The 23,569-nt window shown below is 43.8% G+C and overlaps 1 protein-coding gene across 1 annotated transcript in view; it reads right to left on the bottom strand.

Annotated features, from left to right (window-relative positions):
- MEI1 (meiotic double-stranded break formation protein 1) overlaps positions 1–23,569 on the bottom strand; it is a 37,188-nt gene that overhangs the window by 5,927 nt on the left and 7,692 nt on the right. Inside the window, exons 9-25 of the mRNA XM_033057645.1 lie at positions 22,667–22,783; positions 22,060–22,159; positions 19,459–19,593; positions 18,799–18,913; positions 17,163–17,278; positions 15,980–16,121; positions 14,435–14,546; positions 13,699–13,759; positions 12,382–12,476; positions 11,546–11,720; positions 11,288–11,435; positions 10,462–10,734; positions 7,281–7,446; positions 5,167–5,271; positions 3,393–3,503; positions 2,651–2,832; positions 211–292 (exon numbers count right to left, since the gene is read on the bottom strand). Of these exons, the coding sequence (XP_032913536.1) occupies positions 211–292; positions 2,651–2,832; positions 3,393–3,503; positions 5,167–5,271; positions 7,281–7,446; positions 10,462–10,734; positions 11,288–11,435; positions 11,546–11,720; positions 12,382–12,476; positions 13,699–13,759; positions 14,435–14,546; positions 15,980–16,121; positions 17,163–17,278; positions 18,799–18,913; positions 19,459–19,593; positions 22,060–22,159; positions 22,667–22,783 (2,235 nt within the window). The remainder of the gene's footprint in view (positions 1–210; positions 293–2,650; positions 2,833–3,392; positions 3,504–5,166; positions 5,272–7,280; positions 7,447–10,461; positions 10,735–11,287; positions 11,436–11,545; positions 11,721–12,381; positions 12,477–13,698; positions 13,760–14,434; positions 14,547–15,979; positions 16,122–17,162; positions 17,279–18,798; positions 18,914–19,458; positions 19,594–22,059; positions 22,160–22,666; positions 22,784–23,569) is intronic.

The following is a 23,569-nucleotide window of genomic DNA, read 5'->3' on the forward strand; positions in this document are numbered from 1 at the left end:
AAGATCTGTTCAAACACAGAAGAACTTTGGACAGTTTCCTTTTGCTCTTTCTCACCACCAGTTATACATTTACAAAGTCAAATGGACCAAAGTTTCCAGATTCTCTCCAGCATCCCCACCAATCCACTCCATAGTCACCACTTCTCCCTTGTTTGTATCATGGTACTAGTGGCTGCTTCCAGACAAATCATCCTAACAGATGCACAATACCTAACAGCAGGATTGGCTTCTTATTCCTGAAGATGACTGCATTCAGAACTTCTGTAAGGTCTACAGAGAGTGTCTGGTGAACCTAGAAGAGAATTAAATAGAAAAATGGTGGTGGATTGGAGCAGATAGAAAGCTCCATTATATACTTCTACTTCTTAGATGACACCATGATGACCACTGAAAACCAAGGGAACAGCAACAGGGTTTCAGGAGGCTGACACAGAAGGGAGAGTTACATTACTGGACTCTCATGTTTCACTCATCACTAAGTTCCTGAGCTGCAGGGCTTCCAAACCACAGCCTACCTTGTCTGCCTTGTTCTCACTACTCCCTGCAGGACCTCTGGCATGTGGCTGTCAGCCTGCCAAGCACATGAAATGGCAGGAACAGCCACCACCAAATATGGCTCTACCTTAGCCACAGAGCCAGGCAGCAAGACTGAGGAGCCAGGCAGCCAAAAACCAGCAGTGGCCAGAAGCTGTCTTTGCCTGCTGGAGCTGGGGCCTGCCGAGAGCCCAGCAATAGAAACTATTGCATGGGTGAAAGTGGCAGAGGAGTTTACAGACTTGGCAACTAGATAAAACAGGAAAGGTCAGCTTGAGAGGGAAATCTGCAATACATTGTTTCCTTTGGAAATAGGCATTCAAAAGCAATGGCACGAAGCCTCAGAAAACACCAGAGGGGTTCAAACTCTTCAATAAGCCAGAGAGTTGATATGGGAAGGCAGGCATAAAGATCACAGGGCTGACTCCCTTAAATACTCTTCTGAAGGGAGAAATATTCCACAGGAGAACTAGGACTAGCTCCTGCAACATGGTGGCAGTGGCTACTCATTTTAGAACTGACAAGCCAGCCTTTAATAGCCTACCATCCATGAGCCCTGTTTATTCACAGGGCAAAGCCAGCAGCAGTAACACAGTTAAGATGTAAGTTAGCTATGGCCAGACAAGTCCTCACTATTAACATCAGCCTGAGGTGAATGTGGTCATTTCTTGAAGCCACTGTTCTCCTCTAAAAAACTGCAGGCTCAGGGAGACAGTCTGTCATAAGCTCACATTCACAGCCACAAAGGTGCTCTTACGAGAGTCTCCAGGATGCTTTGTGCAGCTCCTGCTACACTGAACAGCAGAAAGAAGCAAGAGAAATGACTCTTCCTCCCCTTCAGCACATTAGAAACACTGACACTTAGAAATGCTGAAGCTTAGAAACACTGAAGCAGCCTTGAACCATTTCCATTTCCCAGCTATATCTGTAGTTTCTTTTCTCATCTCTGATGCAAAAACATTTCTGGGTTGTATATCATAGCACATCAAGCCAGTGGTATCGATAAAACCAAGCAACAAGCTTATAAGCTGCTAAATGATTACACTTCAAGGATCAATATGAGCTGAGAGCATCACTCCCAGAAGATGAAGCTCAACACTTGACACTTGACACTAGAATGTTTGGGACTGGCACAACACCAGACACAGCCCTGACTTGAAAAATGAGAAGGCAGGCTGTACTTAGCAGCTCATAGAGCAGGGTCAGGCTGCATTCCCACAGCTGACAGTCTGTACAAGTACCATGCTCTAAGCCCTTAGCAGAGGCTGCATGCTGATCAAGTAATGGGTGCAGACTTGATCTGGGCTGGTCTTCTGGAAAATATCTTCCCTCAGAAATCCAACCCTTCATTTTCTGTGCACATGCATGCATGTCTTTAATGAGATTTTATCATCTGCAGACAGGTGTACCAGCTCCCAAAGAGCATATTCTGCTGGGCATAACTGCAAGAGCAGAGTTCACAATTCATCACATGCTCTCTAACTCCATATCAAGAGAGGTCTGGCTAGATACTTCAAAAGGAAACATTTTCCCTTGTATGGTCATTGGAAAGTGCTTCCTTCGAAGCTGTAATTCCATTATTAGCTGACAACTCCAGCTTAGATGTCTTGTTGGACAGCAAAACATCAAATACAATGAACACTGCCCACATGCATAAGAGCTAGCTAATATTGAACATTTAACTTGCCAATAATAGGTTCTATTTCCCTATTGATCATTTTAGTAACAAAAAAGCAGTTCACAACGTGGGAAGATGTGCCTTCCACCCGCAGTCTTCCCTTGAGAAAGGTTTTTAAATTTATTTTGCCCTGTCCTGAAGAGGAAAGTGATTTAGATCAGGAAAGCTAGGTATGCACTTCTCCCCAAAGGATTTTTTCCCTTCTTTAACTCTTCAATGATTCGTGACTCAGACCTTCAGTGACATGCTAGCATCCAATTCTGCTGGAGAGGTGCAGCAGGGAATAACTTGTGGACAACAACAGAAGAGAAATCAATGCAATCACATTACAGGCCAAAGCAGAACATTTATATATAAATATATATATATACACACATATTTATTTTTAAGGTTTATCTTTATCCACACGCTGACTCTGAACACTAGAGTGGTTCTAACCTCAGTGTTGTAGCGATGCTGATAAAGCAAAAGGGATGCCACCAACAGCCATCCGGAGCACAGCAAGGCATCCTCAGATGACAGGTAGGCAGGTCTGGAAGGAGGGGACCACAGCCATGTGCATTCCAAAACCTTCTGCAGGAGTTCTAGCAAAGAGACATTGGAGAGCAACACAGCCACTGCTGCATGGGAGAAACATAATCAGAGAGGGTGATGGGATGGCACAGGTTAAACCAGCTTGACAAGCATAAAAGAAGTGCAGAGCACACCCCTGCTGCAGCGAGGTACCCCAGCTGCCACAGCTCATCTGAGTAAGGCTCTCCAGCTACTGGTATTCATCTCCCAGAGCACAAGTAACTGCTCAGCCAGTTAATCAGCTAATAACACAGTAGGAAGGTTAGTTAGGGCTGTTCCCTAGTATTGTTTAATTTTTTGAACTATGACAATACCAGGATATTTCAAGCTAGGCATCACAGGCCCACTGCTGTGTTTATGAACAAGAAAAATACAGTGATTTTGTCTTTCAGCAGCCAAATCTTGAATCATCACAAGGCAGCAAAACCAAACCAAACTCCTTAACCTAAAAAACCTCATCCAAAGTACGAAATTGTCTTTAATTATAATGCTGTGTCTGGATGGGGAAACATCCACATTACCTGCTGAACAGTTAGAATACATTCTCTGATTGTCAAGCTACAACCTCACTAAAATTAACTTAGCAATCAACACAATCTTCCCTCACCTCTCTGTTGACTACAAGGTGTTGTCTGATGAAGGCTCCAGTACAAAAAATTCAAGGATGGCTGCAGGAGGTCAGTGTCCCTTGGCCTGCACTTCCCACAGAGATTACTGACTGGAAACAAAAGAACATGTGTAACAAGGACATCAACTTAACAGAGCACCTGAGCAAATGAAAGAAGTCAGTCAGTGGGGACAGAATTCAGACAAAGTAAACAGAGTATGGTACAGACAAAGCAACAGGCATCTGCCCTACAGTGTTTGCTTTAGAGTGGACAGTGCAATGGAGGATGATAAGGGGGGGGAATTGAAAAGGGTATATTAGAGGGCATAGATCACATTGGGCAGTAATAAATCCAAGAGCAATGGACTTTAGGTTATCTGTTTCCACAGTGAAAAAAACTGCAGCATGAGTTATCTGTTTCCACAGTGTGAGTTTGATTCTAGTACTAGAACAAACATAAACAAGGATGTGACAGTCTCTCATGGTGACCAGACTGGGGAAAGCTGTGGAGAGCTGTGCTCCTCCACTCTCACCAACTTTGCTCACACTAGGAGTAAAATGTCATGTTTGTTGTAAATACTAAACACTTAGCAACGATGTTTAATAAGAGTTAGGGAGGGAAATCCAGGTCTGCAGGGCTCAGCAAAACTGTCATTGGAGATCTTTTGAAGAGCTTACAATTTGAGTAAGCAATTCTCAATAAACACACACCAACACACCCCTTCCATCTAAGAGGCCTCATTAGAGAAGAGTATCTTGCACATCCACCCCTGGAGAGAACAGTCTGGAAGTCAAGGGGGAAATAAATGGGGTGGCGGGGGTAGGGAGAGAGTTGTGCGGAAAAATACAAAGCAGAAAGCAAGAGTAAAAGGAGCCTTTGACTCCTGGGAGGTGAGCTGTGCTCTAAAATCAGAGCAGCTAAAAAGGCTGGGAAAAAGAGTCCGTGGTTCTTCCACACCCCCAGTTCCCTTGGCTAACGAATGTCTGAGAAATGCCACTTCTTTACAAAGCAACACAAGCAGCCCTGAGATATGAAACATTTCAAATTGAAGGGGATAGTCAGTCCTTCAAAATCTGCTGGAAAGACTAATTTGTCAGAGCAGGGAAGAGATGAGAGGATGATCAGCTGAATTTTCCTCCTAGTATCTGTTCTTTCTCACAGCCTGTGTGAACCTCCAATAGCCAAGTAAGAAGGCAGAAGGGACCAAGGATCCCCAGACAAGACAGCAGGTTATGGTACGGTAAAGAAACACAGGCTGCTCTTCTGTCTTTGAGGTGAAGTGGGCAAGCCCTGCAGTTGGTTGGGAGCCTTATACTCTGGATTCACACTGCAAGGAAAGCCCAGTTTCACTAGACTGCTGGTCCCTGATAGCTGATTAACAGGACATGATTGTGGCCTGAACCCCACAAGACTTATAGCATGGATGGACAGGAAAGGATGATTCAGGAAGCACACCAGCCATGCAGTCATGTGCCAAACCAACAACAGCCACTGACCCTGAAATCACGTCATGGTCAGGGGAATACTTTGGCCACCTTGTGAGGTTTCAGACAAAAAATGTATTGTAAAAGCAAGAGGAAGAGAACCTGGGTTTTGTTAACTGAATTAGTTACCACAACTTTTTACAATGCTCTGGCTATGAAAGTTTCTAAAAGCAACCATTACTATAATGCAAGGTCAATCTTCTCTCAAAGGACAAAGAGCAAGCCCCTAAACATCTAATGGAACAATTAACAAACACTTCCCTGGGAGAAGATGGATGCATATACTCACCCTGGTGAAGCAGCCTCAAATCTGTGCTGTCCAGCTCCCTTACGCCCTTGCTCCGCAACTGCACCAGGAAAAGAAGGCTCAGCAAAACAGGCAGGTTCCTGTTAGCTAAGAAGGGCACACACAGCTTAGCTTCTCAGTGAACTCCAAACTGTTGTATCTTAAAGTGTGCCAGGAATTGTTAATTTTCTGGCTTCGGAATAAAGACACACACAAACACACAGAGCCCCAACTTTATTCTCATCTCCACAATTCTCTCTGGATCAGGTCTCCTTTCTGCCACTCTGGTTTAGTTATACATGAATCCTCACAGCAACATTTTAGGAGCAAATAAAGAAGGGAGAAAAAGGAGACTAGGGTCATTTACACCCATCATGAGCCATGTAGGGAGCATGTTCCTCACACTTTGAAATTGATACTGCTAATAAGCCAGAAGTCATTAGCCCTTTCTACACTGCCCTCTTCCTGTCCACTTGACCATCACTGTCACACTTTTGACAGCAGCCCAGCTGCACAGCATTTGATCTCCTCCATCTTGGGAGACTGGAAAAATGCTGTCCATCCCATCCCACTCCACAGGGACAGAAGCGAGAACCTCACACAGCGAGTCTGTATGTAAAAAAAATGGGGCTACATAAACCACCAACCCCCCAGGCAATCCTCTCCCTACTATCCATTTTTTTTTGCAGTGCTGTAAACAGGTAAGGATTTTGTATTGTATACAGCCATACCTACAGTAAGCAACTATCACCTCCAGTAAATGTTTTCAGAAAGGTTCATTAGTTTTCAGTTTTGAGGAGGCAACAGGCATGGGTGTCTTTAATGTTAACACACTCCTGATAGAGTGCCACTGTTGGGTCTCTTTCTTGTCTAAAAGCAGGCTGCTGTTTGAATAAGGATGCAAATCCCCTGGACTTAACTATCCCAGGCCTCGCAGGGAACTGCCTGTGTGCTGAAAGACAAGGAAGTCTATCTCCAGAGTACATCTGCTGTTTGACTTTCTGGATGGGTTGCCAGGATGTCAATTAACAAGTTCAAGATGAAATATGAAGAGCTACACATATTATTAGCAGCAGAAGGGCTCAAATCTTGCAAAAGCTCCTCTAGCTCAGTGTTCCACCTCCATCACCAGTGGTTTAGAGGAATAGGTCTGACCTCCATTATAGGAAATGGATACTTTGCCTCCCCATAGCTCCTGGCATCCCTAGATCAGCAACAGAGAGACACAACAAGTTCAAACATGCAGAATTCCAAACAAGATCAGATCTCGCAGATCTTGTAGCCTCATGCTCTACCATGCTCCTACTTTCAATGCCCCTGTTCTCCAGTCTACTGACTTTGCTGGAGGTAAGGCAAAACTACTTCCCTCTTGTTGTCTCCATCCCAACTGCTGAATAACAGAACACCTGAAACAGAGCAAAGCTGTTAAAAGCATTGGTGCCCCCCACCAGAACAACTAAAACTTGTGCTAAGTCCCAATCCTAAAGGAGCCAAGGACATCCTAGCATTGCTCCCTCTTTCAGTTGAAGTTCACAGACTGCTTTGCACAGCACCTTTCATAATGGGACAACAGACCAGGCTAGTAGGGAAAACAGGGATTTTCCGGAGTCACAGCCTTGCTCCCTTTGAAAGATTTAACTGAGTTGTAAGATCTGGTGATACCACAGTCCCTGTTTGGGGATCAGTATCACGAATCATTCAATCCTTGCTCCTGGTCTCTGTGTCCTGGGAACTGTGTATACTTAGGCACACCCAGTTGTTTTGCACAAAGAAGAGGCAAAAAGAAGGATGTCTATCAGCCACCAGCTGGGCCCCCATTAAAGCAGGAAGATTTACCAGCACAGCTCTCCATTTGAACACTGATAGCAGTATACAAGAACCTTGCCTTGGTTTAACAATCACAGTTTGAAGTCAGAATAACCTAAATTAGAAAAAAGGCTCTCACTTAAAAATGAATCTCTGGAAAAGGAAACTAAATTAGCACAGTTCTGTCCATAAATTTCCTCATGCGGGTAAGTAGTGAAGCTACATCAGCAGTTCAAAACCATTCTATCCCAGACTGTGTACCTACAGCTAGTTGATCTTATAGCAAGACCAAGTCACACAGGTGGGGTCACCTTGTAGGGTGGCTGAACTGCTCTCTACCAGCTGCTGCTGCAGAATCTGTAAAAATCGGCTCCGAAGGAGGTCACAGACAAGGACATCCTCATTTCTTTCCAGGAAGGTCCTCAGAGTCATCAACACCTTCCAAGCCACTTCCACGGAGCTTGAGCTGACCAGGTCCTGCAAAGGAACAAACACACACATTACCCTTCTATCCTGATTAGGCAGAAGTCATCACTATTTAATACCATTATGCTAATCTGGTGCCTTGGGAAACAGCCTAATAAAGCACCATTCAGATTAAGTACGTCCTAATTAAACAGAGAAGTGCATAAATCAGAAGGACTCATGTCTGTTAGGCACCTCTGAGTAATATCCCATTTAAAGAAGTATTTAGCTCTGTAAGTGTAAGGGTAACATACATTTCAGGTCACAGTTTTAGACAAATAAGACCTAAACAAGAGAACAGAACCTCTGACATCTCTGCCCTTCTTGTTGTTTAGAAAAATCAGCTTGCATATTAAAGATACTTGCCTAAAATGAAGCTTATGAGTCAGTCCATAGTTCCTAACTTTTAAAAGGCTGGCAGCCTTGTATGTGCATGAAACATACATAAGCTTGGCAAACAAGCAATCACAGGAAAGGGAAGAGCGATGTACACAGCTCACAACCCTGCCTCTTGACTACGGGGTTCTGTCTGGAGTCTCTGAGCTGAATCCCACAGCCAGCAGCCTTAATTTGGGCATAGTCTTCATGTTGAGGTGTGTAACATTAAATTCACTTGCACAGCATGTACAGAGGCAGACAGAAAACGCCTGCTAGTGCTGACATAATATGACCATCTCAACACATATTAGGTCAGCACTACCTTTCCTCTCTTCCTGCAGTAGTCCTGGCTACTGCATTGCAAATGGTGGAGATGAAGAGGTAAACAGGAAACTGGTCTCAGCAACAGAGCTGACAGACTGCCTGGACAGCTTGCTGCCTCTCCCAGCTGCCTTCCCCTATCACACAGCAGTAATGCACCCAAACTTGGATGATGCAGAGGAAATGGCTGTGGGACCCTATACCCAGGGAAAGCAAGTACAATAAGAATAGGCTGTCTGTGCCAGAAAAAGCTCTCTAGTTCTGAGCCGAATTCCTGCCTTTACCAGAGACCTTCACAAATAAAGGGCAGGGAGATGTCTGCACAATCATCTCTGCTGACATAGATCTGCTCCATATGACATTCAGGAATGTAATCTAATGTCTCTGTTCCCTGAGAGAGCACCACAGACCTGGAGCATGGAGAAGACAAGCGGGACAGTGTGTCATCATGACTACATTCACTCCCAGATGAACACACACAGCACAAAATGACATGAACCAATGGCCATAGCCTTGCTGGCCCTGGCAAATGCACCATTGTGTTAATAGGTTCCTTCCTACCCAGAACTCAAGGTCTCAGATGAAGTCACTAACCATCTGTTATATCTAATCCAGACAATTATTTAAAGCAGATAAGCAAATAAGTCATCCTTGGAAGGACATTCATTTTTGTTTCACTGTACCATGCAGAGGCCTTTCCACTCCACTAGTGCATTCTGAGGCTTAGGTTATTCATCTCATAAGTTTTCTTTATATCTGAGAGTATATTTATCCCTGCATATTGCACTGTTTTATTACTCCACCTAAATTCAGATTGATTATGCTCTTCCACACTGAAAGGTGAATTGTCAAAGCCTGTGATTTATTACAACTCACTTTAAAGACTGGAACAGAGCTAAATGCATTTATTTCTGCAAAAGCATATGGCAAGACAGAAAAGAGAAAGCAGGAATGTTGCACCATTCAGTGAAGGGAGATGCTGTTTATGTTTTGCTCATTGACAGACCTGCTCAGTTTATGGAGTGATAGGTTCCAGAACTACTGCTAAAGGTAACAGTGTGGACAAGCCTCATGGGACACCTCATCTCCTTAATTTGTCCTGATACGTAAACTCATTGATCACTTTTACTAATGCTCTGCAATGGTATCAAATGCCTGGATGCTGTTACCTACTCTGTAATATCATCCCAACTGTGAAAGGACTGGCCTACATGAGAGCCCTCCTGTCAGTCATTTCAGTAACCTCAGGTATTAAAATTTACTCCATAGCCTCTCAGATCAGAACAACCACGTTCTGTAATGCACAATGGATGCCCTCTCAGAGTCAAACCTTGCCTCCTCTTACTTTTTTACCATCTCTGACATGGGTTTGCATTCTCAATTATAGTTAGTTTTAATTTCTCTAATGACTGGAGAAAAAATATCAAAAAATTTGTCCTTTTAGGCAAATCTCATGTTCTTCTGTGGAAAAGTTAGCAAATATTTACTATGTGACTGGCTCAACAGTCATGGGACAAGAGGCCACTGACTGGTAGAGGTGACAGGAAGGTGAGAGCAGTGGAAGTGAGAGAAAGCCTCTAAGCCATCAGGACACAGATTGTGTCATGATTACATGGGTTAACAGAGCTCATTACACCAGCTAAAGGCAAACACATTAACCTGCTACTTCAAGGCCCCTTTCTCTCCTGCACTGATTAATTTTCCCTGTCATGAGACTTTTATTTTATCTTTTAAGAACAATGAAACATGTTATCTGCAGTCCTGAAAACTCAACAGTACTTCAAAATTCTCTGACAAGTCTCTCCAGTTAAAACCAGACAAAATGAAAACCTCAAACAGAAAGCTGTGCCCTCAAGACATGTTGCTCACTGCACACTGTTTTTTCAAGACATGTTGCTTTCTGCACACTGCTTTTTCAAAGTTCTTGTTCATCATACCCTTCTCATCTATCAGTAGCAAAGCATTGCTCCCAAATTTGCAAAACAGCTTCTTCAAAGGCTGGCACTGAAGAATCTGAAGTACCCAGCTGTGCACCTGGATAGAGGAAGGAATGGGATTTTCCATGGCATACATCAGCAGGACCCTTCAGATCCTCTCCAGACAGCACTCAGAGGATCCCTTCCTGTCACAGTAGATGGATGACAAAGAAAGAGATAACACACATACACAGTCCCATTTTCCACATAAGGCTTCTCTGGCAGGTGGAAGTCTGTGGAAGCCCCTTCTATCGAAATCCTTGGCTTCATAACATCACTAAAAGCTTTAAGAACCACAAAGCCCCCAAAATCAGGGCCAGGATAACAGCCCATCCTTGTGAAAGCCACATACCAGTAAAATGAGCAAAATGCTGGAATTGCTCTTCAGTATGGGAAGCAATGGGTTAGCAGTATTCAGCTGACTGGATGTGCCAAAATCAGCTTCATCAGCCTCAGTTTGCTTGCAGTCTTCCCAGGAAAACCAGAGTTGGAGGACTTGGTGTCCAAATCTCCCCATAAGTTCAGGGTAGCGCAGGAAGAATTTCAGCAGGAGAGGACAATGGACATAGACCAAGCTCAGATCTGGAAGATTATCCAGGATCCTTTTGATGGCAGACAAAGACCTCTGGTAAGAGGGAAAGGGAAAGTGGGACAGAGAACAAAATAATCACTAATACTGAATATAAAACACCTGAATTGATGAGACTACTATGAGAAAGTCACACTGCCTTTTCAGCAGACAATCAAATACATCAGCTAAGCATCATTTTGTGAAGCCCATTTGCATCACAAAGGCTAAGAAACTTGTAGGCTTTATACAGAGCTCAAAGCTGTGCAGCAGCAAAGAGCCATATGGGAACACTAGAAAGCCTGCTGCAGAGGCTGGAGATGTGTTTGGGAGACCAAAGCTATGAAATTTATTATATTCTGTATGTGATTTCACAGCCTATCCAACGCAATTACACTTCCCACACATACACAAGTTTATTCTGTCAAATCTAGATTCCCCCGTGGATTTTCACAGTCAACTTTCCAGAGTGTAGATGTGCTGCACAGTCTTCACTCATTTGCTGCTCACCATCTATGCCTAAACACTTTCTACAAAAAGATTGATGTGAGTGGGGAAAAACCTTAGTTTCAACAAAAAGATTCCAAGAGGTAGGAATGAAATTTTTTACCACATCCAGGGCTTTGCCTTTGTCCTGACAGACAGCAAGGAGATAAAATGCAGCTCTGAGTATGTATGGTGGGGGACAGTCTCCATGGTCCTGTGCTGATAGGAGAAAATTTCTTACAGCTAGAAATAATTCTGCATCTGGAACAAACCTGCATTGAAGGAGATTGGAGTGGAAACAGTAACAATAGATATGTTTTACCCACCAATACATGGTATGTAATGGTCACAAACCCACTTGCTTTGTATATTCTTGGCTCACCTGTCCCCGAAGGTGTAGGCAAAGTATAAAAGTAGTATGAAACAGTGCTGGTGGCTGCAAAGAGACTGATCCAAAATGAAAGGCTCAGGGGTCTCAGACAGGAGGAGAAGGCTTTCAGCAATGGTGTAGTTTAACTGAGGTAGACCCTTCAGCAGGAGCTCAGACATGTCTTGCTCTAGAAATAAAAATATAAGCAGGCAGGAAATTACGAGCAATGTCTATGGAACAACTCCACAGTCTGCATATACCAAGCACACCTATATGATTTGGCATCAACAGTGGTGTGAGACCTGTTTTAACAGCTGGGTTTAAGGATGAAAAGACACTTCTGCTTGAGATTCTGATCCCTTTGCTGATGCTGCCTGTATGGTGATCTACCACTGCTAATGGGAAGAGTGGCTTTTCTGATGTAGCAACTTTAGTCTCATTTGTTTGGGAGTTACCTTGGTAAAGCTTTATAGAGCATGCCAGAAGGAAAAAAATTACCTTAATCTGCAGATATGAGTGACTATGTGGCAAGGAATTTTGTTTCAACTAAGCACGGAGAGCTGTGCTAATAAATGCCCCCATATAAACAAAAACCATAGGCAGATGAAATGCATTCTTTCAGGTAGGGTTCCAAACTCTTTAAAAGGCATTTTGTGAGTGTTTTCTGTGCTGGTCCTTGCTGGACCAGCTTAAAAACAAGCTGGGGAAAAAGATCTCTCACTCAAGCTATGTGTGTCCTCTTTTCCCTTCTCCTTTGTCCTTTTCCATTTTTTTTTACTTTTTGCCTAAACAGAGGGTGGCAGGGCCTCAAATTAAATGAAATATTTTTTTTCTTTCTCCAAACTTGCCCTCCTGAGAAGTTCTCCTCTTGTCTGTGGCTGAGTAAAGGTTCAGGCATAAGCTACAGAGGAAGCTGGAACAGGTGTGATTCAGGACAGGATTACTGTGAAGAAGAGCAGAAAGAGACAGTAAAAAAGGCTAGAAATATCCTCTTCCTACTTCTAATATCACACATTGTCTGCCAGAAACTCATTTTACTGAATGATCACATACAAGCATCTGCCCCATCACTAGAAGACTCTAGGAGCCAGCCTAGGCTTCCAGGAAAATGATGAGTTCCCAATGGCCTGTCAGCTCACAGATGTGGTGGGTGTGTGAACTGACAACAGCGAACATGTTCATACCTTGGGCCAATTTGAATACAGTGGGGTACTCTCACAACCATCACACCTTGTTTATACAGGGAGCCCCGTAAGGACAGGACCCTTAACGCTGCAGAGAACGGGAGGAGTTTAAGGGTAGCTTGCAATACATGATTCCACTGACAAACAACACTTAGGTTTTTTAGCAATGTCATTGCCAGGGATGAACACTGAAGAACGCCAAAATATTAACTGCAAGGGTGAGAACAGCTATTTCTAGGTATTTCTTTCCCTCCATCCACTTCCTCGCAGAACAGGACATAACCAGACATCTGTAACACACCATCCTTGGCACGGCAGATTGCTCTATTCAGAGACCTAAATCACTCCCACCACACACCATTCACAGGCACAAATTCCCTCACTCGAATTCCACACTAGTAAGTTGGATTAGGAGTGCTGTGTGCTTTGTTTACTTTTTTAATGAGGGACAGTCCCAGGAAAGAGGTAAAACATCTCTGCAGACCCAGAGAGTCACCCCAAATACTCAACCTAGAAATCATAGCCTCTACTACAGGAGATCCTTTGCAATGCCTGCTGCTGAAGTCATCCTCCTCCTCCCCATTTCTAATACACTATCACACTATGAGGAACAGCAACAGTGGTAGTATATGCCTAGGAAGCCAGAGGTCAGATGGAACTGATGCTACTGGTACTTCTCTTCAGAACACCCACTGATCTGACTGCTCCAAAGTCAGGCTGTTTTATGTCTTTCTGTGAACTCACGACAGAGCAGAGAATTCTCACGATGCGGTGTAAATCCATCCGCCCCCTACCAAACTGCTTCTCCCTTCTCCCACATCAAGCTCTTCCATTGTCAGTAACCATTTATATTTTTCAGTAAGACACAACCATTCTTGAGTCTTTCAGCTCATCTTGCCTAATCAGGTGTATTAGATAAGGCATAATCTACTTTCCCATCTGGAAATTTTTGGCCCATTTACAATGCACGTGTCACAATACCTCTGTACAGAGCAAAATCTGGCCTTCAGCTCCAGTGTCAGTCGGATGAAGGATGAGGATGCTAGACAGAAAGCAAGACAGAAATGTCAAAGCAGCACAGAACATGTACGATAAGAAAAATAGTAGGCAGGTCCCATAACCGCCCCCACACATCTCCAAATAAGCCTGGTGAAGAGGACAGGCCACCTCAGTAAGAACACATATATCAGGCTGCCTCTCAGAGTAAACTTGGTTTGGGTGTGTAAACTAAATAAACAAGTTTGGGTGTGAGGGGAGTGTCTGAGATTCATCTGTTTTCTCGGGAGGAAAAGTGAAGATTTGCCAGTTTCATGTGTTTAAAACAGAGGAATTGTCTACATCCCCTCTCTGATGTGTGAAGAATAAGGCATACATAGACTAAACTAGGATTTCTACATAGTAAAATCCCACCAACAATTCCAGCATAATCCCTGTCTACAGGAACAGCCAATTCAATTCTGAATTATTCCAGAGGGAAGGATAAAGCTGACACAACATTCTTATCCAAAATAAAACCTGTCCCATCATCATTGCTAGACCAAATAACTTTTCCATCCTGCTGAACATGACTATGCACTCTATTCTTACTCATATAAACATGTAATAGAATCTTCCACACAAAATCTCAATGTTAGGCTCATTGCCTCAGTAATATGCAGTAGCAGCAAGTTCCACCAGTTAAGAGCTCAGAGAACATGATCCCACAATACCCTCATACCCAGCTTCTTGGAGAACTTATTCCGCATGCTTGGCACCACTGTAAAGAGGGTATTGAGTGCCGAGATGAAAACCTCTGCCACTGACGGGCTGACAGCCCTTTCCAGATAGCTCTGTGGAAAGATCAATAGATCAGGTGCACAAGATGCTATAAGCACTGAAGGCATCAGCTTTCTTCCAGTCTCCTGCCTGCCCAGAAAGTCAGGTTTCTAAATCCAAACAAATGGAGGAGCAGCTCTTTTACCAAAATGCCTGGCAGCAGAGCAGGCTCACAGAGCACTCTGAATGCAACTAACACTCCCCACGGCCAGCGCTATGAGCTGTGCTGGTAACTCCACAAGACATCACACCAGACAAGAAACTTCTTCTGAATTCCAACAGGCAACCAGTTAGGCCTTAATGCACAGTGACTGACATTACTGCCCACATTGTCCTGGAAGTTACTGCTCTTATAGGTCAGATGGCTAATTCTCCTATACAACATGGGACATATGTTTAAGTGCAGCTGATTTCAGCAACATTTAACACCTGTGCTTCAGCATTTCATTGAGAAGTGGCAAACACAGGCATTTGAGCTCTCTACAGAGTCCAGCCCTCAACTGTTTAGAACAGAATGACTCAACTCACTCTTGTTGAAGGTCACAGGACAATCTTCTCACAGTCCATTAATTTTTACTCAAGTTCAATGAGCAAGAAACAGCACACACTGACTCCAGCTTTGCCAAACTGGACATGCACTGCACCCTCCTGTCAGGGAGGAGAACAGTAGTGCCACTGCAGCTGCCTACCAAGAGATTGGTTACAAAAACACCAACCAAAACATTTCCAAGCTCCTAACAACTGCAAGAATCCATACACCTGTACCTGTCAGGTACCTGTACCTGTCACAAAGCACAAGCAAACCTTACTAAAGGTTAGGAACCAGAACAAAAGTCACATTGTTTTGACAACTGTGCTTGAAGTGTGTTAGGGACAGGACTGTATGGAGCACTAAAGCACTCATGAGTCTCCACAGGTACTTTTTAAATCATGTCACCTTAGCAAGGCACAATGCTTAATACTGCCCTTGCTGTGCAGACTGGGTAGCCTCAACAGCACCTTCTGGAAGAAGCATAAAAATGAAATTGCAGGTGCAAAACATGGCTGCTCTCTAGGACACTGGCAAGTTTTGAAAAAGTGGCAGAAGGGGAAACAGCAGTTCAGGCACTCTTCATTTTCTGCAACATCCAGAACTGCAATGGATCCCACAGCACAGCAGGTAGGCTATGGGATTGCACAGTCTGAAGAAAGACACTGACATCTACATGGAAACTTTATGAATTTCTGCACCCTCTGAGACCATACACTATGGTACATGAACTATATAATTTTGCATGAACTATATAATTTCACATTTGGCTGTGGAAAAGCAGCAAACGCCACAGTTGTTCTTGGTTTACCTGACACATCCTCTTCCCAAAAAAACCATTTGTGCAACCCACTCTAGGTGCTTGAAAGCACCTCTCCAGTTACCCCTGGAACAGACCAAATTCAAAAGAAATCCTACCATGACCATGGGGATGCAGAGACTGTCACAAATCCTCAACAGGAACTCAGAGAAGTTGCTTAGTGTGTCTTTGCTCTCAGAGTTGGGGGCAGTGAAAGCGTTCTCCTGGGCCATGAAGTCACCCTGGAATTGTACTGCTAACCTACAAACACAAATGGATAACAGAGGAGAGAAGAAACCTCCTCACTCTGTAAAGGAAGCCAGGAGATACTACATTTTCATTACAATTTCACCATAAAAGACCCATAAACGCTCAGTGGGTTAGAAACAGAGGAATCTGGTAATCACAGTCTGCTTCACCTCTTGAGTGAAGCTATTAGAAGTCATCAAGGTTGCACAACAATACACATTGGGAAAGCAAGAAACAGTTTCTGTGAAGAAAGCATCTGCTGTGGGAAGCTCTGGTGTGGCTGAAAGCCACACCAGAGTGCACAATATAGCAAACTTTGTGAAAATCAGCCAGGTGACTATTTAGCAGATATAAAATCCATTAGAGAACCCAAGTGCCCTCTAACACCACCTCAAGACTCTGGGTCAGTGCAGAAAGGCGTGTCTGCTTCTGACTGAATTATCTCAGCCAACCCAAATGATGCAAGGCAAAAACTAATTTGGCCAGACCACTCTAAAAACTGGTCCTGATTCATCCTGATTCAGACACAAACTCATCTACCACTGTCTGCTGCGCAGATAAGGGTGCCAAATAACTCTGATCCAGCAAAAGAGGTAAAGTTGGTGCCTATAAACCCATTTTCAGTAACAGGTCACAGGCGCACGAGCAAATCCAAGGCTGGCATCTGGAGCAGAAATACATTGGTTATATGGTCAATCCCTTCTGGCAGTGAAACCACATAGCACAGGAATCTGGTTTCACACATACCTTCTAATAGCTCTCACACTATCAGCCGTTTTGGTGAATTTTCAAGCAGTCCCCCAAAGCCCAAATACATGAAAAAACTGATAGGTCCCAAGCAAATTTCATTCGAGACATATCCAGATGTCACAAAACTTCCACTATTAATACACATCCCTCACTCTGCTGTTTCACTGACCAGTGCCATGCACTGAATTCACCTGTGATATTTCTGTGGTGGGACAGGTTGGAGGAACACAGTTGCAAGGACAGAAGAATGGACAGACATGGACACACACCACCCACTCACACATCTTCCTGACTTGTCCTCACCTGCAAGCATTTCTGAAACTTTCCAGGGTATTCAGCAAGAACTGACCCTGTCTCTGAGGAACTCTACCAAGATTCCTGTTTGCTGGGTGACTCTGAGACACTGAGAATAGATCGCCCTGTTGAAGGAGAGAGGTCTTTAAAATCTTACGTCCACTTTCCGAAAAAAAACAGCTTTCTCCTCTGCCACCAGCAGCAGGAGGAACAACAGATTTCACTTCACTTCTTCACAACAATTTTTTTACTACTGTGCTTCCCCCAGAGAGGGCAGAGTGCAACAGCTTGTGTGCTCTTCCTAGGGAGGACAGAGTTACAGAGCTGCTAATTCTGCACTGCCTTGCTTTAGAGTCTGTATTGCCATTATTTGATCTGAGTTTTAAGCATTTCAGCCAATAGAGTTTTAAATCCTTCTGAGAAAACTTCATATTTTTAAAATTTTTCTTTCTTCCAAATACTCTTTAGACAATACAGAATAGTTATTCTCTTGCTTAGCAATGAAATCTTAGAAGTTCTTCTACTTTGGTTCAGAGTTTTAAGCAGCTATCCACGTACTAATTCTTGTTCCCACACAGCATCCCACTGACTTAAGCCTGAAACCAACCGAAGCATCAGAGTCAATCATTTGCCCAAATTGGGAATAACTTGGAACTCAAAATCTGCCTTTAAGCCTTAACGTGTTGTGGTGGTCTTATCCATAATACCAGAGGAGGCCACAGCTACACACTGGTGCCTGGCAGTTTAGAAGTCCTCCATTTCATGCTGAGATAACTTGGCAAATGTATAATCGTTTCCCCTTTTCTCCTTTTAAACACAGCCTGGATATCCTCACTACCTAATTTCCTTCCTCTGAAGCTCCTAATTCTGAAAGGGACACCTAGTTCTGTGTGTGTGCAAACTGACTGGCCAGCTACTGCCTATTGGACAGAAAGCACTTGTGCCCTCTTCAGGCAGAGAAGGCCAGTATCTGGTACCACAGAACTTGGGTCTAGAAGTAGTTCATCAAGAATTTGAAGTTCTGCTACTCTTTTGAGCATTGAGATGTTCTTGTCACTACTGGCATGCAATCTAAACCTACATGGCTCTAAGCCTACAGCAAGAAGGCTCAGCCCCTGCGTCTTCATTAGCCATCTGGACCTGGGGCCCTTCTCAGAAGTGCAGAGGTCCCAGCAGCACAACACACTAACTACAGATACTAGGAACAAGAAAGGATTTATAGCTCAAATAGTGGCTAGCAACTCCCTTGCTGAGGAATCACAGCGCATGTAGGATGACACTCTTGATCTGAACACAGAAGAAGGAATGTTCATTGCTGAAAAAATAGATTGCCTACAAGGTGGGAGTGGGAAGAAGGGGAAGTTCAAATGACTTTGGAGTACTAGACACAAAGAGAGCAGCTCAAGTGGTGCTCCACAGAACTTCACTGATTCAGAAAGATAACATTCACCAGCATCCATCTTCATCTGCTTCAAAGTCTGGTACCATCTCAAAGCAAGAAGATCGAAAGAAATAGCAGAGAACCAAACAGTCATCAGGGATGTAAGTAAGGGGATGGAACATGTATAAAACATCCACACAGTGTCCTAGGAAGATCATCCCTGTCCTGCTCAGTCCTACCAACAAGCAACAACTTTTGACTTACTGCATGCCTCTTACTACTCTGTGGTGGGGAAAGGTCAGCACATCGCTTCAGCACTGCCTCCAGAAGCTTCTGCAGCTCTTCATATGGGACTGGAGGGCAGCTCAGATGGTCCTTCCTTAACAAGAGAATAGAAAGACAAGATGCACAGTCCAATGCTGGGGACATTCCACTAGGAAGGCAACACCATCAGAAATAACTGCTCTTCTGATGGAAACAGGCCACTGTCACTTCTCTCCAGCAGAGCATAGTAAGGTCACAGTATCTGAATAGTGCCTTCACCCACACATGAGCCCAAACACACCCTCAGTGCTCTGTCTGTTCCCACTACAGTCAGGAAGCCCATGACTATCCAGAGTCTTATGTTTATTATTCTTATCCATCTGTATGGGGCACAGAATGATCAAGCCACAGCAGCTGCTGTACAAGCCTGCCTGGAACACCAGGTCCTTGCTGCAATGACTTGCTGCTTGCCACAGCTTCATTGCTCTGGCAGCTTTCCTGAGGAGGGTGGGAAGCTGGCTCTGCTGTACCCACGCCTGTCTCAGCCACAAGTCCCACTGCAGAGCACATTCACCCACACAGCCACGGGGGAACTGCAAAGCCCAAGATGATATCAACAGACCCATCTGAAGAAAAGTCTGCAAATACATTCCTGCCTACCTCAGGAAAGCTGCCACAGCTTTCACAGCCTCCACCGCCACCTCCAGCACTGGGCAGTTCACCGTCTCCATCAAAACATCAATGGCTTCTATACATACACCTCGGTTTGTGAATAATTTGATTTCCACTGGTTGCCTGTGAAGAAGAAACAAAGTAAACAAGGAGAATGTCAGAATTAGGTAACTGTAGTGCCCTTCCCTCATTTCAACAAATGGACAGCCATGGACGGCCATGAGACTGCAGCCATGTTTTTCAGTGTTGAGAGCCAGCGGCTCTCAAGGAGGTATTCTTAGACTTGAGCAGGTAGAGGGTTTGCTATAAAGAGGAAATTTCAGCCAGTCTGAAGCACTACCATGATAAAACACCCACAGAATGGATAACTGTGTGACTACTCCAGAACACTGACATGAAAAGCACAAGAAAAACAAGCTTTGCAAAATACAGTGATCTTTGTGCCTAGGACTTTATGCTCAGACCATCTGCTCTGGCATTTGTGAGTTCATCTAGCAACTTATATTTTTAAGTATATAAGCAAACATCGCCGTCCTAGAATAAGGACAATGCCATGAGAATAGCTTTTCTCACCACATTCCTAATGCCAGATGCTGCCAGGACAGGAACCTTCACAAACTTGAAAAGTAATCAGGAAAATAAACACAATCCAACTGTTTTGACAGTCCTTCTTTTGGTTATCAGTGGCCCAACACCTTTGAGCATTCAACATGAGAGCATGGAGGGACAACAGGCCATTAATCCCATTATTGGACAGAGATGTATAAATGGCAGACTGTGCTCATTTAGCTCCTGGCAAGTAGGCACAGCTGGGAGGGCAGGGGCAAGATAGGCAGTTACATGCAGACAAAAGGCACTATCAGCCTGCCAGAGGGTCCCTCCAAAGTGAAGCAAGAAAAGCAGCACAGCATGACAGGAGCTGGATTTGGGAGCCAAAAGTATTCCCTGTTATTCAATTTTCAGTTGTGCCCGACTGAAACAAGCCAGGAGCACATGCTCTCATGCACAAATGGGAAAGCAAGCAAAGTGAACTTCAGTAGAAATTACACCAGTGGCCCAGTTACATGGCAAAAAAGAAACAGAGAAAGAACCACTCTTTTTAGTCACTCAGTGGGATGGAACCCAGCTTTGCAGCCACCTCACATTCTGCTGTGAGAAAAAGCTGTGAGGTGGGCATGGCAAGGAAAAGGACTTGTGGAACTCAGACATCAAAAGCCAAGCCACAAATGATGCACTGAACTTCCAAGTTGCTTCTGCTTACACTGGTAATTCTATTAATCCTCTGTATTTCCTTTCTTTAATCATTAACATTCTCAAGTAAAACACATCAGGAAGAAAAAAGTCTTCACTGACTCATGCAGGGAGGAGTATTGCTGACTCATTCAAGATGCACAAACCCACTTTCAATATGGTGCACTGTGGTATCTTCAGGGCCTGGGGGAAAAGTGTGAAGGGTAGCACTCTTGTAGCTTCCTGCAACCTCTCATTTTTGGGTCCCAAACTGCACCTGCCACTTTGATTATGATGGGAGAGACAAGGGTCACTCCAGAGAGAGCTACCCAACATTCCTGACATACTGCCAAGGAGAGCAGCACGTCCTGCATGGACCTCACCAGAATGTGTGGATTACTTACACAAGAGGAATCCAGCTGCAAGCTAAAACCAAGATGAGATGTTCCAGCACAAGATCCCTTTCCCCCCATGAGATAATTTTAAATAAAACATGATTTCCAAGGTAAAGCTCAGAGAAAAGAATGGGTGTTCTAGAAAATCTGAGTAACTGCACAGAGTGTTCTCTTTGTTTTACAAGCATAAATGCTGTAATTAGTGTTCCCCACATCCTGGTTTCTCTTTTTGACAGATCCCACACTAGCATCACTACGCTGTTCTAGTACTGTTGCTTTTTCTTCTCCTTTTTACCCTGCCACTTGATACAAAATTGATTATGACATTTCCAAAATTCTGCTCAAGGGCTCTCTTGGGGGATCTAAGTGGCAAAAACGAGACTCTGTCACTAGCATGACAGGATTGGAACAAGATCATAGAGGCAAGAACAGGAAGCACAGAAGAAAAACAAGCCAGTGTGTATTATTTCTTAGCAGAAAACAAGAGGAAAAAAGTGACAGAAGACATTAATATTTCAGCCTAGAATTTGTTTTTGCAGTTTGAATTTAGCTCAGATGATGATAGAAGACCAGAGGCCATGGAATTTGCATGCTTTGTTTTGTCACAGAGGCACATTTAGCAGGAGCTGGCCTGCTCCCATACGCCTAGACCTTCCCGGCCTTCTCTGCTGTTCTGTTTACAGTTGAAAAGAGATTTCACCCCCTGAGTGGCAAGGAAGCAGGAAGAAGATATAGTGGTGTTTGTAAGCACAGACAGGACAAGCTGGGAGGTTCGGAAACAACCATCAGGCCCTTCTTTGAAAGACTAAAGGAGATGAGATTGTTCAGCACCATCTTTTAAACACAAAAACTCTTGTGTGTAGATATCTGGTTTTGGAAGAAAATCTTAAAAAGCAAAGTCCCACAGTCTCCACTTTGGGGTACCAAACTCTGCCTGTGCAAGTCTGATAGGGTACTTCCTTACCGTTTCAGTATTTCAGTGAAGAGCAAGAGCCCTTGTTTGTTCAACTCCACATTGTTCAGCAGCAGGACACCCTGGAGACTCCTCACCAGAGATTCAATGCCTGTACACATTCAAAAGAAGTCACAGAGAGGCTTTTAATGTTTTAGATTCCAGAATGGAAGCAAAATTTATTTTTAAAAAGAAGAAGGATTTGAACTATTATTTTTCTGAGCTACTGACAGAAACAACTGTCCAAAACTGTTGAGTGTTCACTCAGCTTTCTCATAACATGCCTCAGCCTTCACTGCTGGAGGTAAGTCCCACAGGAATTTAACCATTCTTCCCAAATCTACTCTTGGCATATACACAAAAATACTTAATAGTAACTCAGAGTGTGTGAATCATTGTAACTGGTTATTATAATGAATTAATGCTCATCAAAAACTCATTAGGACAATGACACTATAAATTCAAGCTACGTTGGACATCACAAACATGTCTGATAGGTACTTATTTTTAGTCCTTTATCCATCCTGACTGGAAATTGTGACTGTGTGTAAAGCGCTGGAATTCAGCTAGAGGCAGAAGAATTACTGCAGTCACTCTGTCAGAAAGGTTGATGACTCACCATAGACGGTGTGACACTTGGAGAAGAAAAGGCGCTCTTCAGTCAGGAGGAGCAGGCAGCAGTACACTGACCAGATGAGGATTTCACTTTTGCACAACAGACACTCAAAGAGGAACTCTGCAAACATACACACAAATAAGGTCACCCTGGTAAGAGGCGGGCTGCTCACAGCATGGCACAGCTGCTCCTAGAACAGAGCGGAGGAAGAAGGAGGAAACGAGGAAACATAGCAACAGCCATAGGGAGAACGGCTGTACTATGAAATGGCAGGAATGGAGAACAGAGCAGATGCTCAGGGGTATGCTAGTCTTCAAAAAGAGGTAACTGGAGAGCAGAGACCCATGGGCAGGCATCTTCCCAGCACAAACTCAGTAGGAAGGAGCTGAATCGTGGATCGAGCCTTTGGCACAGATGAAAAGCCACAAAGCAAGCTTTACCACAGATGCAGTGACCTTTTATTCCTCATGACTTTTTCATCTCCCAAAGAATTTGTATCATGAAAGTATTTCTGTCTTTTGGGATTACAGAGAAATAATAAATCATCTCCCATAGTTGCATTCTAAAGCTAAATCCTAAACCAAAATCTGAGCAAACTTACAATATTTAGTGGAATGACATGGAAACCCAGTTTGCTTAGGCTTGCATCTAAGGTCCTGCAAGAAGGACCTTGACCACAAGGACTTGGTCAAATTCTCTCTGTGGAAACTTCATTCTGCCTGGTGACATCTCCTTCTAAATTTTCAGTAGAAAACAAACTCTGCTCTTCTACTCCTAAAATCACCTGATATAAAACGGACACCACATCATGCCACCGTGGGTTTCATGGAGCCAGACTGATTCCTAAACCAAACAGCCAGGGGCAGCTTTGATACTGGGAAATGAACAATAAGATGCTACTGCATT

Source organism: Catharus ustulatus, chromosome 4, assembly GCF_009819885.2.
Source record: "Catharus ustulatus isolate bCatUst1 chromosome 4, bCatUst1.pri.v2, whole genome shotgun sequence".
Lineage (NCBI taxonomy): Eukaryota > Metazoa > Chordata > Aves > Passeriformes > Turdidae > Catharus > Catharus ustulatus.